This window comes from Phyllobates terribilis, unplaced genomic scaffold (genome assembly GCF_046119375.1).
Source record: "Phyllobates terribilis strain yellow unplaced genomic scaffold, ASM4611937v1 Scaffold_4__5_contigs__length_816908805, whole genome shotgun sequence".
NCBI classification, from domain to species: domain Eukaryota; kingdom Metazoa; phylum Chordata; class Amphibia; order Anura; family Dendrobatidae; genus Phyllobates; species Phyllobates terribilis.
In genome coordinates, this window is record NW_027362764.1 from 50831766 (window position 1) to 50858585 (window position 26820).

Genomic DNA, 26820 nt, shown 5'->3' on the forward strand with positions numbered 1-26820 from the left:
GGGCATAGAGGAAGTGTGGAGAGGATGTGACTTAGGGTGGGCAACTACATGGAGAAAAACAATTGTGCCATGTGATCTTTAACCTCCTGGACACAAGCCCTAAAAGTTAGCAAATAAGTTTGCAATCTAAAGGATACAGTAAGCTCCATGGCAGCTGCTTGACACCAATACATTGCTAAACTACCTAGCCATGAGGTACTCGTCTCCTCATCCTAATTTCCTAGAGGTCACATGTGTTACACACATGCCGCTAGGTTCAGATAGGGGCGAGACAGGTTACATGAATCCTTTGGAATCCTGGGGGAACCGTTACTCAGGGCAACCATAGACCATGTGCTGCAGCTTCTCTCAGGCACACAGGGGTATTGACCCTCAGGCACAGACACAGAGGTTGTTTCACTTGCTGACCAGACACACTTGACAAGAGTCCTCATAAACGGTAGAACAGTAGATTTAATAAGAAACCCCACAGCCAGTGCAAGTTAAGTCTTATGAGCAACAGGCTCCAGTGACAAACAGTACAGTTTCCTTAGCAGCGCAGCAGTTCACAGTCTTCCCAGTAGTACAGGACAGCACAGTTCTAATGTAAAGATACATTAATGAACACAGCATTCTTTACAGCACAGTGAGATGGAGGAGGGGGGGGGGGAGTTTGCTGAGGGAGATGATCCGTGTGACACCATTTCTTTCAGTCCTTATCTTTCTGCCTGACAATACTCTGCACTGTTAGTACAGGAACTCTACCTGACCTGTGCTTAGCTTCACTCCTGACTTGAATCCTTTTCACTTGCAGGGGCGCTTCTGTGAGATACAGAGCACACACACCACCTTTCTCTTCGGCTCCAGACAGACAGTAAACAACTTCCCCACAATCCACCTGGGGCTCTGCTAAAACCCTCCCCTTCTCATGTAACTGTGGTAACCCCTCTAGTTGCTGGATGCTTCTGGAGCACAACACTTCCTGTCTCCTGTGCTTGTGTTACTTCTAATAGTTGCTGAATGCTTTTAAAGCAACAGCACTACTTCTGCATGTCACACATGCTTGTGGAGGTCTTCACCTCTCGCCAATTGAAATGGGGACATGATCAACCTGGAATGGGTCCGTAGCAGCTTCATGGTCCTTGACTCCTTCGTCTCTAAGATGAAGCCAAAGTACAACTCTCAGAATACCCTAGTAGCCTGGGCATTCTGGGAGTTGTAGTTTTACATCAGCTGGACAGCCACAGGTTATGGACCAATGTTGTAGTTAATAATCAGATTAATTCCATTTACTTCATACAGTATATGTATAAAATATACATTTTGAAAAATAACCAAGCATGAAACGCAAGAAAATGTTGCAAAATCTTAAGGTTTTTTTTATTCAAAGTGCCACCATCAGAAAAAAAAATCTAAACTATGGAATGAAAATTTTGGATTCACATTCAGGAAAGAAAATAAACATGCTGCAATGATACCAACGTCTGGGCGATAACAAAAGGTACAAGAAATCGTCATTATCATTAAACATTGACCTTCTGCCTCCAACTGATGTCCAGGTAAAATGGCGTAGCTAAACATTAGGGGTAGTGATCCTGTGGAGGTCGACTTAATAAAGGACTACAACTACCAGCATGCTCTGCCAATTCTGGATGTCTCTTCTCTTTAATGGATAGACAGGCCATCTTAACATTTGGGAGAACCTGCTATGGTGAAGAACATCAACTTGGCTGCTTTCTTCCAGAAACAGCGCCACATTTACCCCACAGGTTGTGTATGGTATTGCAACTCAAATCAATGTTGCTGAGTTGTCATACCAGACAAAACCTGAGGACAGGTGTGGCACTGTTTTTGGATTAAAAACAATGTTAAGGTTAAACAAACAGCCATTTTTTTTATCCTGGACCATCCCTTTAAAGATGAAGATTCCCCACAATTAAGGGTCCAGAGGTCTGAATCTTATACCCAGACCAACAGATGTTCCCAATGGATTATTCACCATGACATGAGGTTCCTCACCATACCAGATCCTCCTCAATCAGTTAGTCACTACTCCAATCATTTACCCATTATATTATCCTGATGAGAGTGATAACTGGAGAATCACGGCACACTTATAGGACGCGCATCATTGCCACACTATTAAAAATAATAACTTTATTGAATATACAAGCTAAACCAATCTTAAAATAAATAAGTATTCATTTTACACTGGATATAATATATTACACTTCATCTTCTGGTTCAATGAATGAAGTTTAATCAATGGAGCGGTTCGGGGGAGGTGAGGGGTCTCATTTGCGTCTTCTTTCGTAATTATGTATCGTGTTCCTTTCTGAGGATCCTGGGGGGAAACAAAAATATAAGGCTTTTATCAATACAATATCTAGACAAAACGACATAGATGAATGGATAAATAGCTGTATTAGATAGATAGAAATATACATAGATATCAGGTAGATGGACAAATAGATCGATACATAAATAAATATATACATAGAGGATACTGTAGATAAACTGCAGATCATAAATAAACATGATATATATGAGATTGATAGATAGATAATAAATAGATAATAGACAATAGATAGATAATAGATAGATGATAGATAGATAATAGCTAGAGATATGATATATAGATAATAGATAGATAATTGATAATAGATAGATGATTGATAGATAATAGATAGATGATAGATAGATAATAGATGATAGATAATAGACAGATAGATAGATAATAGATAGATAGATTGATGATAGATGATAGATAATAGATAGATGATAGATATATAATAGATAGATAGATAATAGATAGATATATGAGATAGATAGATAATAGATAGATAGATAATAGATAAATAATAGATAGATAATAGATAAATAATAGATAGATGATAGATAATAGATAGATAGATAGATAGATAATAGATAGATAGATAATAGATAGATAGATAATAGACAGATAATAGATAGATGATAGATAATAGATGATAGATAGATGATAGAAAGATAATAGATAGAACATTTATTAAGCGAAAGCTGTGCTATACATGGTGCATAAACAAGAGTTTTTGCTAGTCAGTGTATTCCCAGTAACAACTATCTAATATTTAGCTCATATCATTCTGCTATATTAATCAGATTTTACTATATTGAGCAAAACAGATGTAGAAATCCATTAAGCTTAGAGTGCTTGCATGATATCAGGAACAGCAGCCCTGTAGTCTAAGGCTGCCTTATACCCATCTGATTAGTAATGATAGTTTGCTTCCAAAAACTATGAATACAAAAAATAAATATATAAAAATATAGCTAATGAACTAAAAGAAAAGACCCTCAGCTGCACACCCAAAAATACAATAATGCCTAGTTGTAGTTTTTTAAAAAAAGAACAAAATAATCAAATTATTTTTTTAATCCATAACGTAAAAATTCTAAGAAAAAACATATATATATATATATATATATATATATATATACAGTACAGACCAAAAGTTTGGACACACCTTCTCATTTAAAGATTTTTCTGTATTTTCAAGACTATGAAAATTGTACATTCACACTGAAGGCATCAAAACTATGAATTAACACATGTGGAATTATATACTTAACAAAAAAGTGTGAAACAACTGAAAATATGTCTTATATTCTAGGTTCTTCAAAGTAGCCACCTTTTGCTTTGATGACTGCTTTGCACACTCTTGGCATTCTCTTGAGGAGCTTCAAGAGGTAGTCACCGGAAATGGTCTTCCAACAATCTTGAAGGAGTTCCCAGAGATGCTTAGCACTTGTTGGCCCTTTTGCCTTCACTCTGCGGTCCAGCTCACCCCAAACCATCTCGATTGGGTTCAGGTCTGGTGACTGTGGAGGTCAGGTCATCTGGCGCAGCACCCCATCACTCTCCTTCTTGGTCAAATAGCCCTTACACAGCCTGGATGTGTGTTTGTGGTCATTGTCCTGTTGAAAAATAAATGATGGTCCAACTAAACGCAAACCGGATGGAATAGCATGCCACTGCAAGATGCTGTGGTAGCCATGCTGGTTCAGTATGCCTTCAATTTTGAATAAATCCCCAACAGTGTCACCAGCAAAGCACCCCCACACCATCACACCTCCTCCTCCATGCTTCACGGTGGGAACCAGGCATGTAGAGTCCATCCGTTCACCTTTTCTGCGTCACACAAAGACACGGTGGTTGGAACCAAAGATCTCAAATTTGGACTCATCAGACCAAAGCACAGATTTCCACTGGTCTAACGTCCATTCCTTGTGTTCTTTAGCCCAAACAAGTCTCTTCTGCTTGTTGCCTGTCCTTAGCAGTGGTTTCCTAGCAGCTATTTTACCATGAAGGCCTGCTGCACAAAGTCTCCTCTTAACTGTGGTTGTAGAGATGTGTCTGCTGCTAGAACTCTGTGTGGCATTGACCTGGTCTCTAATCTGAGCTGCTGTTAACCTGCGATTTCTGAGGCTGGTGACTCGGATAAACTTATCCTCAGAAGCAGAGGTGACTCTTGGTCTTCCTTTCCTGGGGCGGTCCTCATGTGAGCCAGTTTCTTTGTAGCGCTTGATGGTTTTTGCAACTGCACTTGGGGACACTTTCAAAGTTTTCCCAATTTTTCAGATTGACTGACCTTCATTTCTTAAAGTAATGATGGCCACTCGTTTTTCTTTACTTAGCTGCTTTTTTCTTGCCATAATACAAATTCTAACAGTCTATTCAGTAGGACTATCAGCTGTGTATCCACCTGAGTTCTGCACAACACAACTGATGGTCCCAACCCCATTTATAAGGCAAGAAATCCCACTTATTAAACCTGACAGGGCACACCTGTGAAGTGAAAACCATTTCCGGTGACTACCTCTTGAAGCTCATCAAGAGAATGCCAAGAGTGTGCAAAGCAGTCAACAAAGCAAAAGGTGACTACATTGAAGAACCTAGAATATAAGACATATTTTCAGTTGTTTCACACTTTTTTGTTAAGTATATAATTCCACATGTGTTAATCCATAGCTTTGATGCCTTCAGTGTGAATGTACAATTTTCATAGTCATGAAAATACAGAAAAATCTTTAAATGAGGAGGTGTGTACAAACTTTTGGTCTGTACTGTATGTATATATATATATATATATATATATATCTCAAGATTTAAAAAAAACACAACATTTAAAAATCATAAAATAAAACACAACATAACTTCCTGCCAATCAATCCAGATGATAAAAAAACCCTCGGAAGCCGCAGCGTAAGACGCGTGTCCTCGCTATGTGCGGGAGTCTATTAGCGGTTGATTGCCGTTATTCTGAGCTTCTTAGTTGACATGGCCCCAAGTGATGGGCTTCTAAGCCGGGGCAGCGTCATGAAGTTCTGCTGATCTGGCTCATCGGCGGTGGCGGTGGCGTCGCCCCTACAGCTGCTTAGCAATTTGTCATAATTTGCATTGAAGCTGTAGAAAAATAAAACTTGTTCCCATGGGGTAATTAATTAAGCAGCACTTGATATATAATGTGCGAGCCGTAGTTACTAAAGTAGGAAGAAGAAGAGCTAAATAATTCAGTGAGCAATATTGTCAGCAGGGATGTGCTCCAGGGTTGACCTCGCCATCTACGACACCATGGAACCTACTGACTTTCTTAAACTTCCTTTTGTTTCTTGTCTGCCTACTCTCTTGTCCTTCCTCAGTGTTTCCCTGACTGCAGGAGCAGATTGTGCTCCGGAGCTGCACTCATAGGGCCTGTAAGGCAGCATATTCATATTATAGCCCAGTGGGCACTCATTGTGTCGCCATATACTCCACCAATGCTTACATAATACATTATTAGACATGGTGTGGGCATTCAAATTTCGAGATATCAACCTTGTGACCCACATCGGAAAACCTGTGGGGTGCCCATGGGGCCCACAGTGGCCTATAGGATATAGGGCCTTATGGGTAAATCTAGCTGTACCCATTGTCAATCAATCCCAGGGCTATGGAGCTGTGACGTAGTGAAACCCTGATGTCTCCACTTTGACTTCTCAATGGTCAACCATGACACTTTCAGGCCATGATCCAAGGAAACCATATCCCATAGTATAGGATCGTTTGCACATGAAATGCTACAACTCCTATGAGCAGTATTATAGGGCTGCTGCTCTTTACTATATGAAAAGGGTCATTCTGCCCCCCTTGGACACCAGGGCTGTAATGTGCTCACGACTTCTATTCTCGATGTCACTGTAGTTGGCCATTCTCTCAGAGTAACCCCCCAATTTGGGTTGCCTCACTAGCTCATTCCTACATGAAAGGAGGGAGAACCAAATGACAGCCCAAATGGGAGGCTAAAAGATACACCTCTTCTTTTAAGGTTGCAGGACCATGGAAGAAAGTAGACATACATTTTTTTTTTAGAGGAACAATATATATAGTCTCATTTGACAGATCACACAAAGAAGAAATGGATACATTCAGGATTACTATTCATGTGCCGTATCATTAATAAAACAGTTCTCTTATCAATGATACATATGATGGATACATACCGGATAATAAAGATCTTTTGCCCATAAGTCCATAAAATGTATCTGATTTATACCCTGGAAAAATATACATTTTGAGGGTTGTGGGTTTTATACATTTTTTTTTAATCTTAGTGATCACATAAACATTTATTATATGGATTCTATGGATCGACATAAATATGGCTGAATGCAATGATCAATCGAAGCTCTCAAATTTCTTGATCTGAGAAAATTAATTGTTGGAATGAAAAAAAAAAATGAGGGGAGGGGAAACGTTTGTTCATTTACTTTCTTATTAATAGATTTTCATTAATCATTGATCCCAATGTATGGATCCCTTTATTAATCAATCGATAAAATCACAGATAGGAAGGAAGATAGGTGGATCGATACGAGGTACATAGCATTGTAATGCTCTATTCTGCCAGCGGAGGTGCTGCAGGTAAGTTGAACACTTGCAAAGCTCTCCTGTATATAACAGCAGATCGTTATGGTGAACACCCTGCGATCAGATTCTTTTCAGTGGCTCCTTCTAATAAAATGGAGTTGTCTAAGGGGGTAAGGTTTTACTTAAAGATCCTTATCAATTAGCAAGATCATCTGTCGGAGAAACCAGGCACAACTAAGAACTAAAAGACCCCTATCTATCTGATATTGATGACCTATATAGTATGTGTCAAAGTAGAGGAACACCCCTCTAAAAAATATCAGACTGGTTTTAATGAGAACTGTGTAATGCCTTATTCACCCTGCGGGGGCGCTGCAGGGAGATTAAATGCTTGCTGTGATACTGCAGATGCTACTGATCACGTGAGATTGCACCAGATGTATACCCTCTGATCAGCTTAATTTCTGCAAACCTTTCTAAGAAAAAGGATTGTTCGAAGCAGACAGCTCCTTGAAGAGTTAGCCAAATATTTTACACTTGCGCCGGTTTGGGAATTTGACAAATATATAATCCAGATAGATCCATATAGATCCAGAGTCTATGAATGCCAGCCTCAACTTACACATCACCAATCTTCAACTAACTGACCTTTATACAGCACTTTATGTGACCAAAGAACTAACTACCACCAGCTATGGAAAATTCCTTTAAATAGGACCTTTCATTGGATTTTTTTTAATCTCCCTCTCCAATTGGTGCTGTACTGCTGATTCTGGAACAGTTTTTCTTTTTCTTCTGGGCCCCTATATTCCAAAGTTATGGCCCCCGTAAATAAATATGCAAATGTTCCCTTCAACCAACTAGACATATACAGGAAGAACTTCACTGTGGGTGTTTGCTTTTTCTCCTCTGAGGTGACCAATCAAAATATGACCACGCCCACAAAGAGGTTCTGTTGCATACGCCCAGTTGTTTAAAGGCAAAATTTAGTATCTTTATTACTTTGGAACAGAGGGGCACAGAAGAAAAAGAAAAACTGTTCCAGAATCAGCTGAGCGGTGGAAATTGGAGGAGGTGCTCAGTCTAAATGAAGAAAAATCGAGTTAAAGGTCCCCTTTAAGCCATTTTGAACAAACATCATAATAATTATAATTTGGATCTTTTTTAAGCGAAACACGCCACATTGCACCAATAAGTGGAACACAAGACTTATCCTATTGCCCCTTAGGGCACAATAACATCATAAAAAGGAGGGTTCACCACCCCCTATTGAAGGAACTCTGTTAGTACAGAATGACTCATTGCACCCTTAGCATAGCCAAATATTTAAGTACACCCTCCCACCTACTTGTTTTACCTCTATCTTGACCCCCCTCTTCTTTGATTGACAGCTTTGGCTTTATAGAGCCAGAGAAGAGCGGAGATAAATGGTAAACAACTAGGCGGAAAGGTGTACTTAAATATTTGGCCACGCCAAGGGTGCACCGAGCACCTGTACTTTGGTTGAATAGTCATTCTGTGCTTACAGACTCCCTTTAAGGCAGAGTAGAAAGCAGTTTCAAAGAGTAGCTTCCATTTCGGATTACTCAGTATGACCGTGTTTTACATTGTGTATTGTAGTACCGCATTTCTCCTGTAGTGGCCACTGCAAGAGAAATGTGTCACGTACTACTAGTTTTTTCGGGCGATCACTAAGATTTCTTGCTTCTGCACCCGTAGAGATCATCTGATCACCAGGAGGCCTTTATTTACAGATAGGAAAACCATTTTAGGCATTTCTGATGTCTGCACAATCTTGATTTATTTCCTTTCAAATACATAGCGGCTTTCTAAATTCTTCAGTTCATCCTTGGAAACAATCGTTTATCTCATCACCCCCTTCTCTGTCAGACAGGTGCCCTATCAAATTTGGGCTCTGACAATGCAACACTCTCTAATAACTGGAGAAGAGCAGAAAAACTGTGAATGGAGCTTTACATGTGAACGGAGAAGAAAGCCAAGTACATAAAGCAAAGAATTTTACAAAATGTTAATCCGATTCTGGGAAAATAGTTCTAGTAGGATTTTCATAAAAGTGAGTCATAATCATAAATTAATTGATAAATACTTGATTTGACCACAAAAAAACAAAGAAAAATTCATTGATTTTACATATTTGTAGCACGATTAGGTACCATAGATAGAAGATCACAAAAAAGGAGATCATTTAACATTTGATTTGTGGTCTAAAGCTGGTGTATACTAACTTTTTCGAGATATTTGACCAAATCCTATATAAGGAAGAAGAGTAGGAATGTAAAATACTTGTATTATATTTAATAGAAAATAGTTTGGAAAGACTGTATAAGACAGCTAATAAGTATTGGAGAAGAAAAAGTTTGAAAGCATTTTTAAAGTAGTAAAAAAAGTTGTAAAAAAGCTGTATCACTGAAAAGATAAATGATTAAAAGAATGCATATAAAATATACATATATCTATGTATCTACAAAATTGGTATATTGGTATTATGCTATATAATTAGCACATTGCCTTCCCCAAAAAGTGAATGGGGACTTTTTTTCCACCTCCAAAAAAATAAAGAAATAAAGAAATAAAAGTTATATAATATATCCTAAAATGGTGGCATTGAAAAGGACAACTTGCCCCCCCCCCCCCCAAAAAAAATAAAAAATAAAAAAAACAACAACCCTAAAATGGTTATGTCAAAGGAAAAAGGAAAGGTCCCAATTCATCATGTATGTTTTTTTAAGTCACTTTTCTTGTCTTAAAGTATTTGTTGCTGTTTTTTGCTCCAAATTTTTCAAAATGGCACAGGAGGCTCATGAATCTTTCCCAAAGTTAAAAAGCATCATTATTTTTCCTTTTTTTGCAACTTTTTAGCACAAAAACACATAAAGTGACTTTAAAAAATAAAAATAAATTATAAATTTGGCACAAAAAAAAGAAAGAAAACTAGACATAAAAGGAGCTAAGGCAAATTATGTACCGGCTATCCTTATTAATGGACCCAGAAAGGAGGAAAAAAATAAAAAAATATATACTCACCTCCCACATCGGTGTCACTCTTCCATACTCAGTGCTGCATTACACATGGGTGTCTTGGCATCAACATCAGCGGTCACATGAGTACTGCAGCCAATCAAATGACACTCGTAAGCCGCTGCATTAACATTTTGTTTGAACAGGAATAACGCGTTTTCATCCACTTCAGACAAAATGCGAACGCTGCAGACGATCTGTGGTTGCTAATTGTCTGCAGCGTTCACCTGATGCCTTTGCTAGAGGTTGATACAGTCAGACTAGACTTGTGAGATGATGCAGTGCTGGGAATGGAGGCGTGGTGCCACTGCAGGAGGTATCTTTTTTTTCTTTTTACCTTCCTGGTGAACAACCCCTTTAAGAACGGCTCTGATCCTTCATGATTGTGAACCTTTTTAAACTGATTACCAGAATCTGTTTTGGACACTTTTAATAATGAGGCCCAGGGTGTAATGCTAAGTGCAGGGCCTCAGAAGGCCTTTGGGCTCTGCTCTAAGCATAACATAGTAAATCAATTCCTCCTGAAGATCTGCATTTCCTTCCATGGTCACTTCTTTTACTGCTCCACCATTGTATCCTCCAATTTTGGTTTGTATTTTTAAAAAACATTTCAATAAAGTTTTAACGAAAAAAGAGCAACAAAGCAGGTAATGAAATCAACCAATCAGATCACTTATTTCACTTTCTATATCTTGATCGGTTGCTATGGGCTGCTCCATTTCCTCCCTTAGCAACCAACCTAATTTCATCAACGTGGTTTAAAGAAAACTCTTATCCGCCATCTTGGTTGTCATGCAGCTGCTTTTCTCTGTGTTCTGGTTTTAATAAAACCTCCCTGATTATTACAGATTTAGTCTTATTAAGGGCTAATTAAAACACAACCAAAATAATGATTCAATCCTACGGCAGCCAGATTGTTATAATTGCACATCTGCAGCGCCTCTCGCGTTTTTTTCTAAAACAGATCGCTAACTTAATTACACGTACTCAATAAGGGATTGAGGAATGAATCGGAATATTAGAAGCAATTTTTTAATATCGGGGCAAAAAGCGCTGCGAGACAAGAGAGGGTTAATTAGGATGCACTGAAGATGGTGGAAAGCAACACAGTAAAATGAAAAGTAAACTTACTTTTGCGGGACATCTGGCCGTATCCTAAAATATAAAAAGAGAGAAAAAAAAAAAAGATCACTGTTATAGAGGGCGGCCATTTTGAACTATAATAGATTGATAAAATCACCATCTCCACTCATGAGTGTCATCGCTAAAACTTTTAACTTAGCTAATGATTAATAATTGATGACATCAGACCTGATGGCTGACTAGGGAGCAGTGAGTCCCATACATACATCATCAATCATCACATCATCATCATACATCATCATCAGTCATCACATCATCATCATCCAGGCATACTTACATAGCTGACGTTACCATATACTGTATACATCATCAATCATTACATCGTCATCCATCATTTTAATCATGCATACGTCACCCTTACATCATCATATATACATAAACAATCATCATGTATACATTATCATCCATACATACACACATAATTACATCACCATCATGCTTACTTATATCATAAATGATAATCATGCATACATCAGCACCATCATACATACAGGCATCAATAAGGTAATAACGTAGAAATTGACATCTTCTAACATATAAATGGTCAGATCACACATCACTTTGACCTACCATTGTTCCTTTTTCCCATTAAACCATAAAACTGATCAGGTCTTGGTTTCCTTGCAATCCTCTGTAGAAAATTTTCGAACACCGGTAATTCCTCCTAAAAAGAAGAAGACAAAAAAACTTAAAGTATCCAGAGGAGATCGAATCTCCACCAGCCAAAAGTATGTGCCCCCCAAAGCTCCCCATCTTACTACAGTCCTGGTTCTATGCCCAAAGACAAACTTCATGGGACGGGTGCACAGACCATGGTAGTAGACGATGCATTTCCTATGGGTCCCTTGAAGAGAGGGGCCCCGCGCACCCTTGGCAATTATGGGTGACAACAACACCTGTGTTCTACTGCTTTTCCTTTCCTGAGAAACTACAGAATTAGAAAAGAGGGTGGTGGGACCAGTTTTAAGGTCATAAGAAGGGAGAAAACTGGCACCACAATGGTCCACTTTCTCTTTTTTGAATAAACGAGAGACTAAAGGACCCCAGAGGGTCACGTGGGGATGACAGCAAAAATGTAAGAACTGTCCAAAAGGGAATTTTTCACTTCCCAGATGCCAAAAATTTAGGAAATTTACATCCTCCATACTGCTTCTCATTGAAGAGATTCGGGTCATGAGTGGAGACTCTCAAGAAGGCAATGCTCCATGGGAAAAAAATTCTAATTATTCAACTTCTAATTTGTATAAAAAATGTAATAGCTCAAAATGTCCATTGCCATTTTTTGAAGGACTGAGTTCTGCGTTTGTATCTGGTAAAGATCGGTGGACTGACAAGTCAAGCGTCCGGGGTGCCAAAGGGATTGCCAAAAGGCCACTCTGCCTTATCAAGAGTATGTAGATACATGGCTCGGTGAGGAAATTGAATCTTTACCCTCAGGTTAGTGTTACCATGATAAGATCTATGATAATCCTGAAACACGATCTGGTATCATGAAATTCATGATCATTCTAAATTTATTAGTAAATTGCAACCATCCAGACCAGAACCTTCACGCTAATCCATGGTGACAATAAAGTGACCTCACTGAAGAAGGAAGTAGCTAACTGCTCAGCCTTGAGATTCATAGGCAATCGGTATATTTCAGTTCAGGACATAAATGCCTAAAAGCCTACAGAATCCTTGGATCCGCCACATAAATAGTTAATACCCGGACTAGAAATCTACACTTAGTCAATGACCTTCACATTTCCAGGGTTTATACATTTTTACAGTCAGTATCAATATATCAGAGGGTGATCGCAAAGTGTCCATAATTGCCTTGAAATCACATTTACAATAAATCACATTATCTACATTGAATGCATTATATCAAGATCCGCACAAAAGGCGTAAAACCTCAGTAATGGGGAATAAAGGATAAAATGTCAAGTACTCGGTAGATGAATAGCAACATTTGTGATGTAAAGCATCGGGGAGGAAGAGAAGCAGCATCTCAAACATCAATCATAGGAGAAAAGGTGAGATATGATGTGAATTTTTGACCACTGTAGACTCCAACAGACACCGTAGCAAAGCTGGAGTCACAATTTTGTAAAGCTAAAAACCAGACAAGCGACCGAGACTGAAAAATGAAAGGCAAGCAAAGCTCACAAAGTAAAAATGGAAGCGTCACGCACGCAGGTGGTGCACGTAGTTCGCATCTTCTGACCCCAGAGGTCAGGTACGCAGACACAGACTGGACTTGGGCTACATTCAGACTACTCCTCGAGAAGGACGGATACTGACACAGAGTCACAGACAGGGCTGGATTCGGAGACTGGTATAACAGTCTGAACAACTCGGAGTACTAGGATAAATGCACATTCAGACACATGGGTCTCGGGAACAGGTTTAGGTTCCACCGGAGTGGCTTCAGGCTACAGGGACCGCCGGAGTGGCTTCAGACTACAGGGACCACTGGAGCGGATTCAGAGTTCAGCTACCCCTGGAAGCGGTTTCAGGATTCAGATACTGGCCACACATGTACCAGGGGGCAGGTTCATGCACTGACCACACACAGACCAGGAAAGCAGGTTTAGGCACTGGCCTCACAAGGACCAAGGGTTCGGGTTCAGGCACTGGTCACACACCGACCAGAAGAGACAGGTACAGGCACTGGCCACACATGGACCAGGAGGGTAGGTTTGGGTACTGGCCACACATGGACCAGGGAAGTAGGTTTGGGTACTGGCCACACACGGACCAGGGAAGCAGGTCTGGGCACTGGCTACACACGGACCAGGAGAGCAGGTTCACGCGCTGGCCACACACGGACCAGGGGTGCGGATTCAGGAACTGGCCACACATGGACCATGGGACCTAGCTAACTAACTAACAAATGAATCAATGTTGCTTAGGCCCCTTCCTATTGGGGAGGGTGTCTTTTATACAAGATGCCTCTCAGCTATTGGCTGGGAGCATCTTAGAAGATGCGCACTGCCCATTTAAGAACAGGGGAGTGTGCGCCCACACTAGGCGTGCCGCTGGGAAGTGCACAGACAGAGGCAGGAAGCAGGGAGACAGGAGTCACGACGGTGGCCACGCTAAGTGGCTGGAGGGGTGAGTATGCCAGCGTCCCTGCATGGAGGGGGAAGGGAACCAAGAGCCTAAGAGCTTCTATTAAAGGGGTTCTGATCAAGACAAACCCTTTTTTTAGATTGAAGTCATCTCAACGGCTAACTGATCAATAAGGGTCTGGCTTTAGAAACGAACAAGAGGAATACTTCATCTCAAGAGGACAATTTTCTTCTATGATGTCTTCCGAGACAACCACTTTAGAGACCAAATATAGTTAAAGGGACCGCTCAGAATTAGAAAAACAGTGCCACATATGTCCATAGGTTGTGTATGGTATTGCTGCTCAACCCTATTCACTTCAATTTAGCCAAACTGCAAGAGACACACGCCATGTACAAGTATGTACAACCCCATTAACTTCTCCATTAAATAATCAAATATTAAATATGAAGAACATTCTCTAGGAAATATTTGATTAATGGATTTACGGCACCCTGTCCTACACTTCAATGTTTAATTACCGACTTAAGTGCCAAATATTCATCTGGGGCTTTCAGTTGAACCATTGATTTTTCAATAGTATCTTCTCCGCTGATTGGATTTCTGAATACAATTTTCCCACTGGGTCTTTTAAAAAATATAAAATCCAAGTGATGAAGATCGCCCCCTAGTGACCAATTTAATAGAAAAATTAAAGTTATTTTGATTTTTATATGATCTTTACTAAATGTGAAGTGGATTGTAAAGCGAGGCCCTGAGAGACGACCATTGACTTGACAAAAGATAATTAATTTTTAGAACAAGCAAGTTACTTCTGCAGTAAATTCTCCGAGCTGTCTTCTAACCAATGGCCCATTTCATGTCAAACCATGTTTAATTCATATGAAAAAATAGCTGAAACGTTCCTGTTTTCTTTTCTTCAATTAATCCTTCTCATTTGTACAAATTTGCTCATTCGGATGCGTCCTGCTAATTACTGAACTCAGCCTTTTTACTGGAAGAACTTACATACAAATCACCCTTCACTGCTTCATCAGCGTAGGAGTCAAACTAAATTCAGAACAGAAATGAGTCCTGGAGGAAAAAAGACATTCCCATGAACACAGCCTAGAATGTGAACACAGCCTAAAACAGGTCAGACATATGACTGGAAAACACTTATATACTTCTTATAAAACCATAGCAGGTAATGGGTCATGGGTAACATTCAGGACTGTGAGACATTGCGAGGACAAAAAAGAGACCATTTCCACCAGGCTGCACTAAGATTACAGTCACAAGTATAGGCAAAACTAAAGCTCTAATGATCCAAACTGTTTTTATATGTCCATATTTTTTTAATTAATATTTTGTGATATCTTTTAATCAAAGGTAAAATAGTAATTAATAAAAATGTAATAAAGAAGCTATATAAATAATTTCTTAAAAATAATAATTATATATGCATAAATATTCAAAAATGAATCGCAGTTAAATAATATGTGTAATTAAAGTCATAGAAATTTAACATTAATCATAATAAAATAGTAAATGAAATAAACAATATTTTACTAATATCAACCAAAAAATAAAGTAATATCCCACCAATATTATTACTATGATAATAATACAATAAGAAAATACTACTCCTACTCCTCCTACTACTCTTAATACTACTCCTCCTACTACTCCTACTCATCCTACTACTCCTATTCTTACTAATCCTACTACTCCTACTAATTGTACTAATCCTACTACTCCTACTAATCCTACTACTCCTACTCCTACTAATCCTTCTACTCCTACTACTTCTACTCCTATTCCTACTAATCCTACTAATCCTACTACTCCTACTCCTCCTACTCCTACTATTCCTACTACTCCTAGTCCAACTACTACTCCTACTCCTCCTACTACTCGTACTACTCCTATTACTCCTACTATTCCTACTACTCCTAGTCCAACTACTACTCCTCCTACTACTGATATTACTCCTACGTCTCCTACTATTCCCACTACTATATATATATAATAAAATGCCTAAAAAAAGGTGAAAAAATGCAAAAAAAATCATAAAGATTAAACTAAAAATAAAAGCCAAATGGTAAGAAAATAAATAAATAAAAATAAATAAATGTGAGTGACTGTTCAACTTGTTTTTTTGCCCAAGTAACAAACTGTGTTCACGTCCATTAAATATTTGCCTATTGTTCTCTTTTAGAGGACATGTCAATTTCATTAAATATGTAATATTTTACCTGGTGTAAATGAAGCTGTTTTTCTGAATCCGGCATTTTTTTTCTTTTGTTCCCGCCGCTCCTCTCCTTTATTGAGATATGGCTCTCTCTTTCCTGTATGGAAATTAGTTTGTTTAGCCAAGTGGGTGTGATCCTCAAGAATAGGACCATTAAGAAGAGTTGAGTACCACGCCCACTTGGCTAACAAGGCTAGATTTACATACAAGAAAGAGGATTGGAGAGGCTCAGGAACAAGAGAAAAACAACGCTGGATTCAGGAGAACAGCGGCTTTTACACCAAGCTAAAAAAAAAAAGTATTTTTTGACAAGTGACAGATCCTCTTTAAAGGAGACCAAAATGCATCTCAGACATAGCAAATGCGCTCATGTCTATTATTATTATTATTATTATTTATTATTATAGCGCCATTTATTCCATGGCGCTTTATATGTTACTATTTTAACGGTTTGGAAAAGATGTTTTGGGCGATTATCTCACTTTTAATTGTAAATAAAATACATTTCAGAAATAAAATTCTATTTATCAGATTTTTTCTTGGATCACTTGGATTTTTTGCTCGCCAATACCTTGTATCGACGCCATCCGCCATGCATCAGTATTGTGTCAGGCATCTGCAGTGCTTGAGTTATGGACAAGACTTCACATTTGGAATGAGCACAACTCTTTAAGATAATTGCCGAGTCTCCTCCAAGGTGACTTTCTGACTTAGGGAGACGTATTTCATCCTCCGCATTTTACAATATATCACCCGCTCGGACCATTTACTAGGGAGGGATGCAATTGATTCACATTGATTATTTAAAGTAATTAGAAAAAACCTCAGCGTCGTCTGGTGGGCTGCACGCATGTCGCAATGTACCCTGGCAGGCTCCGTGAAGCGTGCCTAGAATTGTCATCGGAGTCCCACTGGCTGAATGCCAGCGCCAACCTTGCAATTGATATATTGCATTAATCATAGGAGACATGTGAACTCAACTAAAGAGGACAACAGATGTTTGTATAGAGGTTGTTAACAAAATTAAAGGAGTCACTTAAGATGAGACAAATGGTTGTTTCTTTCTAAAAATAGCACCACTTATGTGTATTGGTAGTGTCAGGTATTGCAGCTCAGCCCCATTTACTGAAGATGGGGTCAAGAGACCTTGAGATCATGAAGACCTTCCCCAAACTGTTTCCAAAAAGCTGAAGCTACTATTGTCCTAAATGTCTTGTGCCAAAGATTAAGATTTCCCATCACTGGAGCTGAGGGGCCGCGGTCGACCCCTGATAACAGCCCGTAGCATTATCCTCCTCCACCATCTGTACAGGGGACACAATGCAGTCAGGGGGTAACGTCCTCCTGGAATCACCAAACCCAGACTCCTCCATCAGACGCAGATAGAGAAGTGCGATCCGTCACTGCACAGAACACGTCTCCTCCAGAGTCCGGTGGTGGCGGCTTTACACCTCTCCACCCGACGCTCAGCATTGTGCTTGGTGATGTACGGCTGCATGCAGCTGCTTAGCCATGAAGCTCCCGGCGGGGGCGCAGTGTTTGTGCTGATACCAGAGGAGGTCTGGACTCTGCAGTTATGGGGTCAGCAGAGCGGTGGTGACTTTTCTGCTCCTCAGCACTCGGCCCCCCGCTCTGTAACGTTACGGGGTCTCCACCTCGTGGCTGAGTTGCTGCGGTTCCTTCCACTTCTCAGTAATATCACTCACAGGTGATGGGGGAAGATTCAGGAGGAGAAATGTCATGGACTTGTTACCCCGGTGGCTCCTATTACAGGACCGCGCTGGTATCAGTGAGCTCTGCTCCACCGGCCGCTCTGTCACATGTTAGTAATGGCAGGTGGTATGGGGGGCTGGGGGTTATATAACTCTGATCCTGTGTAATAAAGAGCAATATAATGACAGCAACATGGGTGCAAAAAAAGTAAGAACTAGAAGCCTGCGGCTGATATCTCAGCAGAAAACGAAATCCCCCAATTTGAATCACACCCAGAACAATTTCATAAAGAAATCCGATGTTTGATCTAATTATGAAGATGAAGTCATAGTGATACGTTGTGGATCTGGCCCCCGGCTTCCCTGCTATAATGTGCTGTATACATCAATCCCCCAATTCTCCACCCCTCCCCCCTAATATCCAAAATGTATTCAACACATCAGCGAGATTGCATTCATCCAGATGACTAAGAGCATCCAGGCGAGTATGGCAGAGACGCAGCGAGCAGACGTACACATTGGGCATTTTACGGACAGATAACTTGGTGTAATGAGCGGAGGATCCCTTTACTGTAATGAGGGCGTTCTTGTATAATATAAACTCCTTTCATTCGGTCCGTAAAGGGGAAATCTGCCTTCAAAGTATCGGTCACATCACCATGATATACCAGAAGAGGGCGACACTGGGGGTCTGTGACATCCTCAGAGTCCTGAAATCAGGGGGTTAACACATTCACTGATGTCGCAGAGATGAGTTTGTCACTTGTCAGAATAGTGTCACGCTGCTGATTTCTGTGAGTCTCCATAGGACATGGCTACACCTGCAGTATTTGTGCTCCGTGAGTTATCATGGATGCTACAGAAAGAGAACTTTCCTGCTAAGTCGGCTCTGCTACAAAATGACAAGTCTTCAAGTGTGATGATGAAGTGGTGGAGCAATGCTGCAATGCTACCTCCGAAGATCAGCGAAGGGAATCAGAGCAAAGGCTCCTCCACACGATCATTCTTAGTAGGAGATGTTACAAAGGATATAGCAGACGTGTTTCAGTAGGGAAAGAAAGAGAGGAAGGGAAGGAAGGAAGGAAGGGAGGGAGGAAGGAAGGGAAGAAGGCAGGAAGGATGGACGGAAGGGAGGGAGGAAGGGAGGAAGGAAGAACGGAAGAGAGGAAGGAAGGGAGGAAGGAAAGGAGGGAGGAAGGAAGAAAGGAAGGGAGGAAGGAAGGGTGGGAAGGAGGAAGGAAGTGAGGGAGGAAGGAAAGAAGGGAGGGAGGAAGGAAGGAAGGGAGGGAGGGAAGAATGGAGGGAGGGAGGAAGGAAGGAAGAGAGGAAGGGTTGGGAGAAGGGGACGGAGGGAGAGAGGGAGTGGGGTGGAAGGAATGAAGGGAGGAAGAAAGGAAGGGAGGAAGGAAGGGTGGGAAGGAGGAAGGAAGGTAACTGATGCATGGTTAGATGGATACAAGGAAGGAGAAAATAAAGGATGAAGGATATCATGACTATTAGGAAGCATGGGAGTTAAAGGAAAAATAAGAGGTCAGCCAGTAACAAGAAGGAAAGAAAGAAAGAAAAAAAGAAAGAAAGAAGAAAAAAAGAAGGAAGGAGTAAAAGGAGGAGGGGTTAGAGGATGGTTGGTTACTGGATAGATGAGTAGATGCTTAATTGGAAGGAAGTAAAAAGGAGGAAGGTGGCGAATGAGGAAATGATGCATGGATGGATGGCTGGATGGATGGATGAATGGAAGGAAGGAGAGATGGAAGGATGAAGGAGATCATGACAGTTGGGAAGCACGGGAGAGTTAAAGGAAAAAGAAGAGTACAGCCAGTAACAGGAAGGAAGGGGACACAAAAGAAGGAATGGAAATGATGAGTAAGGAATGGATGAATAGACTAATGGATGGTTGAAGAAAGGATCAAGAGAGGTAAGGATGAATGGTAATAAGAAAACAGTGAAGTGTCCAAGGGTAGATGAATAGATGGTTGGTTCATAGGAAAGGAAGTTATGAAGAAAGTTAGGTAGGCAGAGAGGTTGGAAGGAGATCATGAATGTTGAGAAGCGTAGAGGAGTAAAAGGGAAAAGAAGAAGACAGCCACCAGCAAGATGAAGGAAGGGAAGAAGGAAGGAATAAGAGATAGAGGCAAAGAAAGGGGAAGAAATGGTTGGACAGGTGAATAGAAGGTTAAAAGTAGTAAGAAAGGGAAGGACATGTAAGGATAGAGGAAAGAAATGAAAAAAGGAAATGTGGTAGGAAGAAAGGGAGGAAGAGATAGAAGGAGGTGAGGATGGAAGAAAGAAAGAGAGAGGGGGAAACATACAGCACATACTATATATGGTTAAAAAAAAGAAATTAGGTAAGATGAATGGAAAGCGAGGAAGGGAAAGAAGGAAGGAAGACTTGAGAGGAAGGTCGAGGTGGCTGGATGGATGGTGAAAAGTGAGGAAGGAGTAAAGAAAGGAAGAGTGTGTAGATACAATCAGGGAGTTCATGAATATTGAGAAACATGAAAACCCAAGAAGGAGAATGGACCAACACCCAGTTCAGTCTCTCTGATGATGTAAAATGATTACTCTCCACAGCAGGTTGTGTTGTATCATTAACTTATCACTGTACAGACAAGAAACTACATCTTAATATGACTTTACAACCAATCACATTCCACAAGGAACCATTTTACTCTGGGCTGGAAATTAAGAATGTACAAAAACATCTCAGAACATTAAGTTTCCCTCCAGGGATTGCAGCTCTGGATAATGTGTGAAGTGAATGAAGCTGTTAATGACACATGATGGGTATGATAGAACGACGCACTAATGGACAATATACAGACCGCGCTCAGTAAAGCACATAGTGCTGCCATAACCATCATGTGTCATTAGAAGCTTCACAGCGAAGCTCCTCCATACACCGCTCCATGATAGTCTGTACTCTGTATAATGCACAGATGTAGCAGAGCTGTACCACTACCATGAATGTAGCAGAGTTGAGTTAGTCATTGAATTGTTGCTTTTCTCCTCTGTGATATCCTATCCATTCCCTCAGGTTTACCTGCAATCAGCTAGTAAAGAAATTAAACATTACATTGACAAACTCAGCTCTGCTACATCTGAATTATAATTTCACTGCTAGACATTTTATATTTTACAGCATCTTACTTTTAGAGATTATGGAAATTGCAAACAGCAGAGAGGATGTTTTTCTGAACAGATTTCTCCTAATGACAGGATTAGTGATAAATGCATGATCAGTCAGTGGAGATCTGATCACTAAGACCCCCTGTCAAAATGGGGGTCCCTTATCTCCAGTGTGAATAAAGCAATGGTCACCAATGCATATTACTACTCCATTAAGAGTCTATGGAACTGAGACAGATAGCCATCACTTCAGGAATCACTACTCTGCAATAATAACCAGGTCACCTCTGCTACATCTGTGATACTCCTGGTGCCGTCCATGGTCCTGACATATGTTCTAATTCCTGAGATTGTGTCTTCAGGAATCTCATTCACAATGATTATATTAGGAAGGGGCTCATTTTCGAAAGTAAATGACCCCCTCCCTCCCACAGGTCATTAAACTCAGATTAAGGATCCTTTTGGGATTTGACCAAGTGACCTTAGTGCGATCATGAATATTTTACGGGGGGGGGCACAGGTGGGTCAATACAAGACGCTGACCCACCAGTATCACTTACCACAAATCAAAAATGCGTCCCCCGATGTCCAGGAAAGTGACGGATTCAACTAATAAGTCCCAATGAGGAAAGGACGGACCGAGGAAATCAACCCTACTGTCTACAAGAGCGGCTGCTAACAAGGTCATCAGAGACATTACCAGCCTGGGCAATCAATGCAACATTGTTTTGGGCTTTTTTGGGTTGATTCGTTGTTTTTTTTTCTTTTTGCTTGTTTTCATTTAATGTTTTTAAATTGTCATTTTTTTGTGTTTGCTAAAAATTATAAATTCTGTTTATCTTATTTTAGTATTTACTTATATGTCGTTTATTTAGCATTCATTAATTTGTTTCAATTCTATTTATTTTAGTTTATTATTTATGTTTCATATGCTACTTTTTTCGGAGAGGGAGAGTTTTTTTCAGTTTTTTTAACTTTTTTTATTGTTTTTATTATCTGGGTTTTTTTTTGTTTATTTTACATTGCTCTTATTATTATTCATGTTTTTTTTTTATTTTGGACGCTTTTCACTGTTGTTTTTCGTTTATTTTATATTTCGCTTTTTATTTTTTCATTGCTGTTTTTTTTTTATCTGCTCCTTTTGTAGTTATTTATTTTACTTTTTTTTTATGTTTTTTTTTTAACTTTGATCCCAAGAATTTATTTCTAAGATAACGAAAGCCAGTTCCTATAAAACCTGAAATTGCACATTTTACTGGGATTAACCCTAATTTCACCAGCCACCTGCCTATTCTGCAAGTAACAGCGGCAGGGGTCCAGTAGTAGGCAGAGGTTCTGGGGGGCAATTCTGATTGGCCAATCAGACCCAATCATGCAGGGTTAATCATAGGGGTGTAACTATAGTGGGTGCATCCGGGACCTGGAGCGAAGGGAACCCAAAAGGTCCATATGAGAAGACGGATACTACTAAAGAACCGTGCTAGTTGGGGGCCCACAAGCTTCAAAATTCGCCTCTATTTTTCAAGCCAAATATTGATGTTTGTTGGGACCAGTTGGTTCCCCCCATCTTAGTACAGCAGGAATACGGGCGTCTTTATGCTGTGAGAACCCCCCATTACACACGGGGGGCGGTGGAGCAGTAATGATCACAGACATGGCGCTCCTTTCTGTGAAGTGTCCTTGTGTGATTAAATGTCTGGAATAAATTGCCCTTTGATTAATATAAACCACTTCAAACTCCGTCCCGTGAGATTATAATAGCCGGTGGTCCTGCCACTTGTGAGCACAGACATCACCTTCATTGTGGCAGAGCTGAGTTTTTTCGCCATGCAGTGTAGATGAGTTTGTCATTTGGCACAATGTGTCCTCAGTGGTTTTACATAGGAATGAAGGGACATAACTGATCATCATTCAACTGGTGGTCAAAATGAAAGAAAGAACAAATTCAGCTCTGCTACATCCGTAAGGAATAGTCCAAACAGAAAAAGACTGGGACCCATCCACACACCCGGGGCTGAATCTTACTATGCAAAACTAGGACTGGAGGTGAACTCATAAAAGGGATTGAAAGAAAGAGTTGTAAAGACAAATTCAGCTCCGCTACATCTGTCAGACTAAACAATATCTAAAATATAGGCTGCTAATAAGATTGGGACAAATGGCAAAGGGAAAGGAGCCAGATTACAGGGAGATAGATAGATAGATAGATAGATAGATAGATAGATAGATAGATAGATAGATAGATAGATAGATAGATAATAGAGAGATAATAAATAGATAATAGATAGATAGATAATAGATAGATGATAGATAGATAATAGATAGATAATAGATAGATAGATAGATAGATGATAGATAGATAGATAATAGATAGATAGATGATAGATAGATAGATAGATAATAGATAGATACATAGATAGATAGATAGATAGATGATAGATAGATAGATAATAGATAATAGATAGATAATAGATGGATAGATAGATAATAGATAGATAATAGATAGATAATAGATGGATAGATAGATAGATAATAGATAGATAATAGATAGATAGATAGATAGAGAGATAGATAATAGATAGATGATATATAATAGATAGATAATAGATAGATAGATAGATAGATAATAGATAATAGATAGATAATAGATGGATAGATAGATAATAGATAGATAATAGATAGATAATAGATGGATAGATAGATAATAGATAGATAATAGATAGATAATAGATGGATAGATAGATAGATAATAGATAGATAATAGATAGATAGATAGATAGATAGAGAGATAGATAATAGATAGATGATAGATAATAGATAGATAGATAGATAATAGATAGATAATAGATAGATGATTGATAGATAATAGATAGATAATAGATAGATGATAGATAGAAAATAGATAGATGGATAATAGATAGACAATAGATAGATAATAGATAGATAATAGATAGATATTTGCATTAGGTAATAATAAATGCAGGCGTCCTGAGCACGTCACATGTAATGAGCAATTAGTGTGATTACGCTTTATGCAATTTTCCATAGTTCTGCAGTTAATCCAATAATTATTACCTTTCAGATAAGTAACACTTTCAGCTCTGCTACATTTGCATTGTACACACAGATTTGTCTGCTCTGGCGGAGACACTGAAGTCCAATATTAACACTAAGATCAGCATCTGGAAATTCTAGCGTTATAATGACACAATTGTCTCAGCTGCAGGTGATGAATTTTAGATCTTTTCGATTTTTGAGCATTTAATTATTTTTTTATTTCACTTTCTTAAACGCAAATTTTTGAGGACATCAGTCCCTTGAAGGGTTAATACCGTGTAACTGGCTGCTCCTGATCTTGGGGCATAGAAGAGAAATAATCAATCATAACTGACGATTATCAAACATAAGAACCATAAGACGAGCATCTTCTTCTTGCAGTTTTGGATTTTTGAGTATAGCAGAGCTGAGTTTGTTACTGGAGCAGATTTTAGTTTATTAATTTAGTTAATTAATGAGTTTGAACGTAGCAGGGATAAGGCTATTACTACAGCAGGATTAATAGTATAATGAGCTGAGTTTGTTATTTGGCCCACCTTATTGCGATATTACAGCAGAACAGAGTTTATTAATGTAGCAGAGCCGATTTCATTGATGTAGCAGATTTCATTTTTTAATGCAGTAGTGATAAATATATGAAAGTAGCAAAGCTGAGTTTATCATCTGGCAAATCTCACAAGCAGAGCTGAGTTTGTTTGTTAATGTAGACATGTTGAGCTGAGGCAGCAGGGCTAAGGTTAGTAATGCAGGAGAGCTGAGTTTGTCATTTGGCACAGCGTATTGTGGTAGCATGAGCAGAGCTGAGTTTGTTGGTGCAACAGGTACAATGTAAGTGTGTTGGTATAGCAGAGCTGAATTTGATAAAGCAGCAGAGTTATGGTGATTACTATGGTAGATGTGCGTTTATTAATGTAGCAGAGCAGAGTTTGTCATTTAGCATCTCCCTGCAGGTATTACAAGCGGAGCTGAGTTTTGTTATTGCAACAGGTTTGATTTTACAAATGTAGCATTGCTGACCTGATTGAGGTAGCAAAACTGCATTTGTACGTGTAGAAGAGCTGAGTTTGTCATTTGGCACAGCCTGTTACGGCAGTGCAAGCAGAGCGGAATGTATTCGCGTAGCAGAGCTGAGTTTATTAATGTAATAGTGTTGAGTTCAGTAATGTAGCAGAGCTGTGTTTATTAATGTAATAGTGTTGAGTTCAGTAATGTAGAAGAGCTGTGTTTATTAATGTAATAGTGTTGAGTTCAGTAATGTAGCAGAGCTGAGTTTATTAATGTAATAGTGTTGAGTTCACTAATGTAGCAGAGCTGTGCATATTAGCATAGCAGAGCTGAGTTTACTAATGTAATAGTTTGGAATTCATTAATGTAGCAGAGGTGAAAGTATTAATGTCTTAAAGTTGAGTTTGTCACTTGGCAAAGATACCTGTTATATCACAAACAGGGCTGATTTTGTTAGAGTAGCAGAGCTGCAATTATTAATGTAGCAGAGCCGAGAATTATTAATGTAGCAGAGTTGAGATTATTAACACAATAGTTTTGAGTTCATCAATGTAGCAGAGTTGAATGTATTCATGTCTTAAAATTGAGTTTGTCATTTGGCACAGCTACCAAGTTTATTAGTGTAACAGGTTTGGATTTAGTAATATAGTAGAGCTGAATGTAATAATGTTTTTCTAAGTGTAGCAGAGCTGAAAATACTTTTGCAACCGATTTAAGTTTATTAATGTAATAAAGCGGAATGTGTTAAATAATGTAGCAGAGCTGGGTTTGCCATTTGGCGGATGTCCTAATCAGTTAACCATCTTTTTACATAGGACTGCAGGTTTATGCACTGTATTGAGTTACAATATGGTACAAATCACTTTTTGGTTAAACAACAAGTTGGACTCTGCTTCATTTATATATCAGCATCATGTAAGAATGTCCGACTGAGCCCCTCTTTTACGTCCTAGCTAGCCCTAATGATACAAAGTGACCAGAAAATATATATTTATATATTTGATATTTTCAAAAAAGTTCCGAAAAGAAACAATTTTTGAAATGCAAAATTTAAAGAAAAATTTGAAAAAAAAAATAAAATAATTGTAGAAATTGCAATTAAATTTCACCTACCTGGATTTGGTCGCTGTATGGCCAGTCGATTTCATCCAGTCCGATGTCTGCGGCGAAGACCTGCGCCGACACCAGCATGACGACAGCGAAGGCTACGATGATCTTCATGCTTCTCCCTCTCGCTGACAGTAGTGTGAAGGCTGAGACAGGTGAAGGCACGAGACTCAAAGCGGAGAGAGAAGCTGAACAGCAGCCCAGGGGTGGAATCTGCAAAAGAAGACGAGCGCTGTCAGCTCTGGGGGAAAAACAGTCACTTAAGGAGGCAGCAGGAGGGTGAAGTTCCTTCCCAGGCAGGGCGTGAATACTTACTGCACTGCTCTCCACCGGTGCCTGAGTGGAACAGTCCTCTCCCAAGTGTTCTGCACTTTATATAGGAGGAGAGGGGCAGGACCAGGGAGCGAAATCTAATTACTCCACTCGCCATATGGGGGCCCTGGTGACGTCTCTTTATCAATATTCAATGAGTC

The 26820-nt window shown here is 39.5% G+C and overlaps 1 protein-coding gene across 2 annotated transcripts; it reads right to left on the minus strand.

Moving 5' to 3' along the window:
• Positions 1-1333: 1333 nt before the first annotated feature.
• LOC141264910 (tachykinin-like peptide) lies at positions 1334-26820 on the minus strand. 2 transcript variants are annotated; one of them, XM_073677321.1, is made up of 7 exons: positions 26663-26820; positions 26354-26560; positions 11621-11714; positions 11039-11062; positions 9115-9138; positions 6502-6555; positions 1334-2323 (listed from the first exon to the last, which is right to left on the minus strand). In XM_073677321.1, exons 2-7 carry the CDS (start codon positions 26459-26461, stop codon positions 2274-2276), a joined length of 354 nt encoding a protein of 117 aa, XP_073533422.1. In that variant the 5' UTR covers positions 26462-26560; positions 26663-26820; the 3' UTR covers positions 1334-2273. The 2 variants fall into 2 exon arrangements, with proteins under 2 accessions (XP_073533422.1, XP_073533423.1); XM_073677322.1 differs by lacking the exon at positions 9115-9138.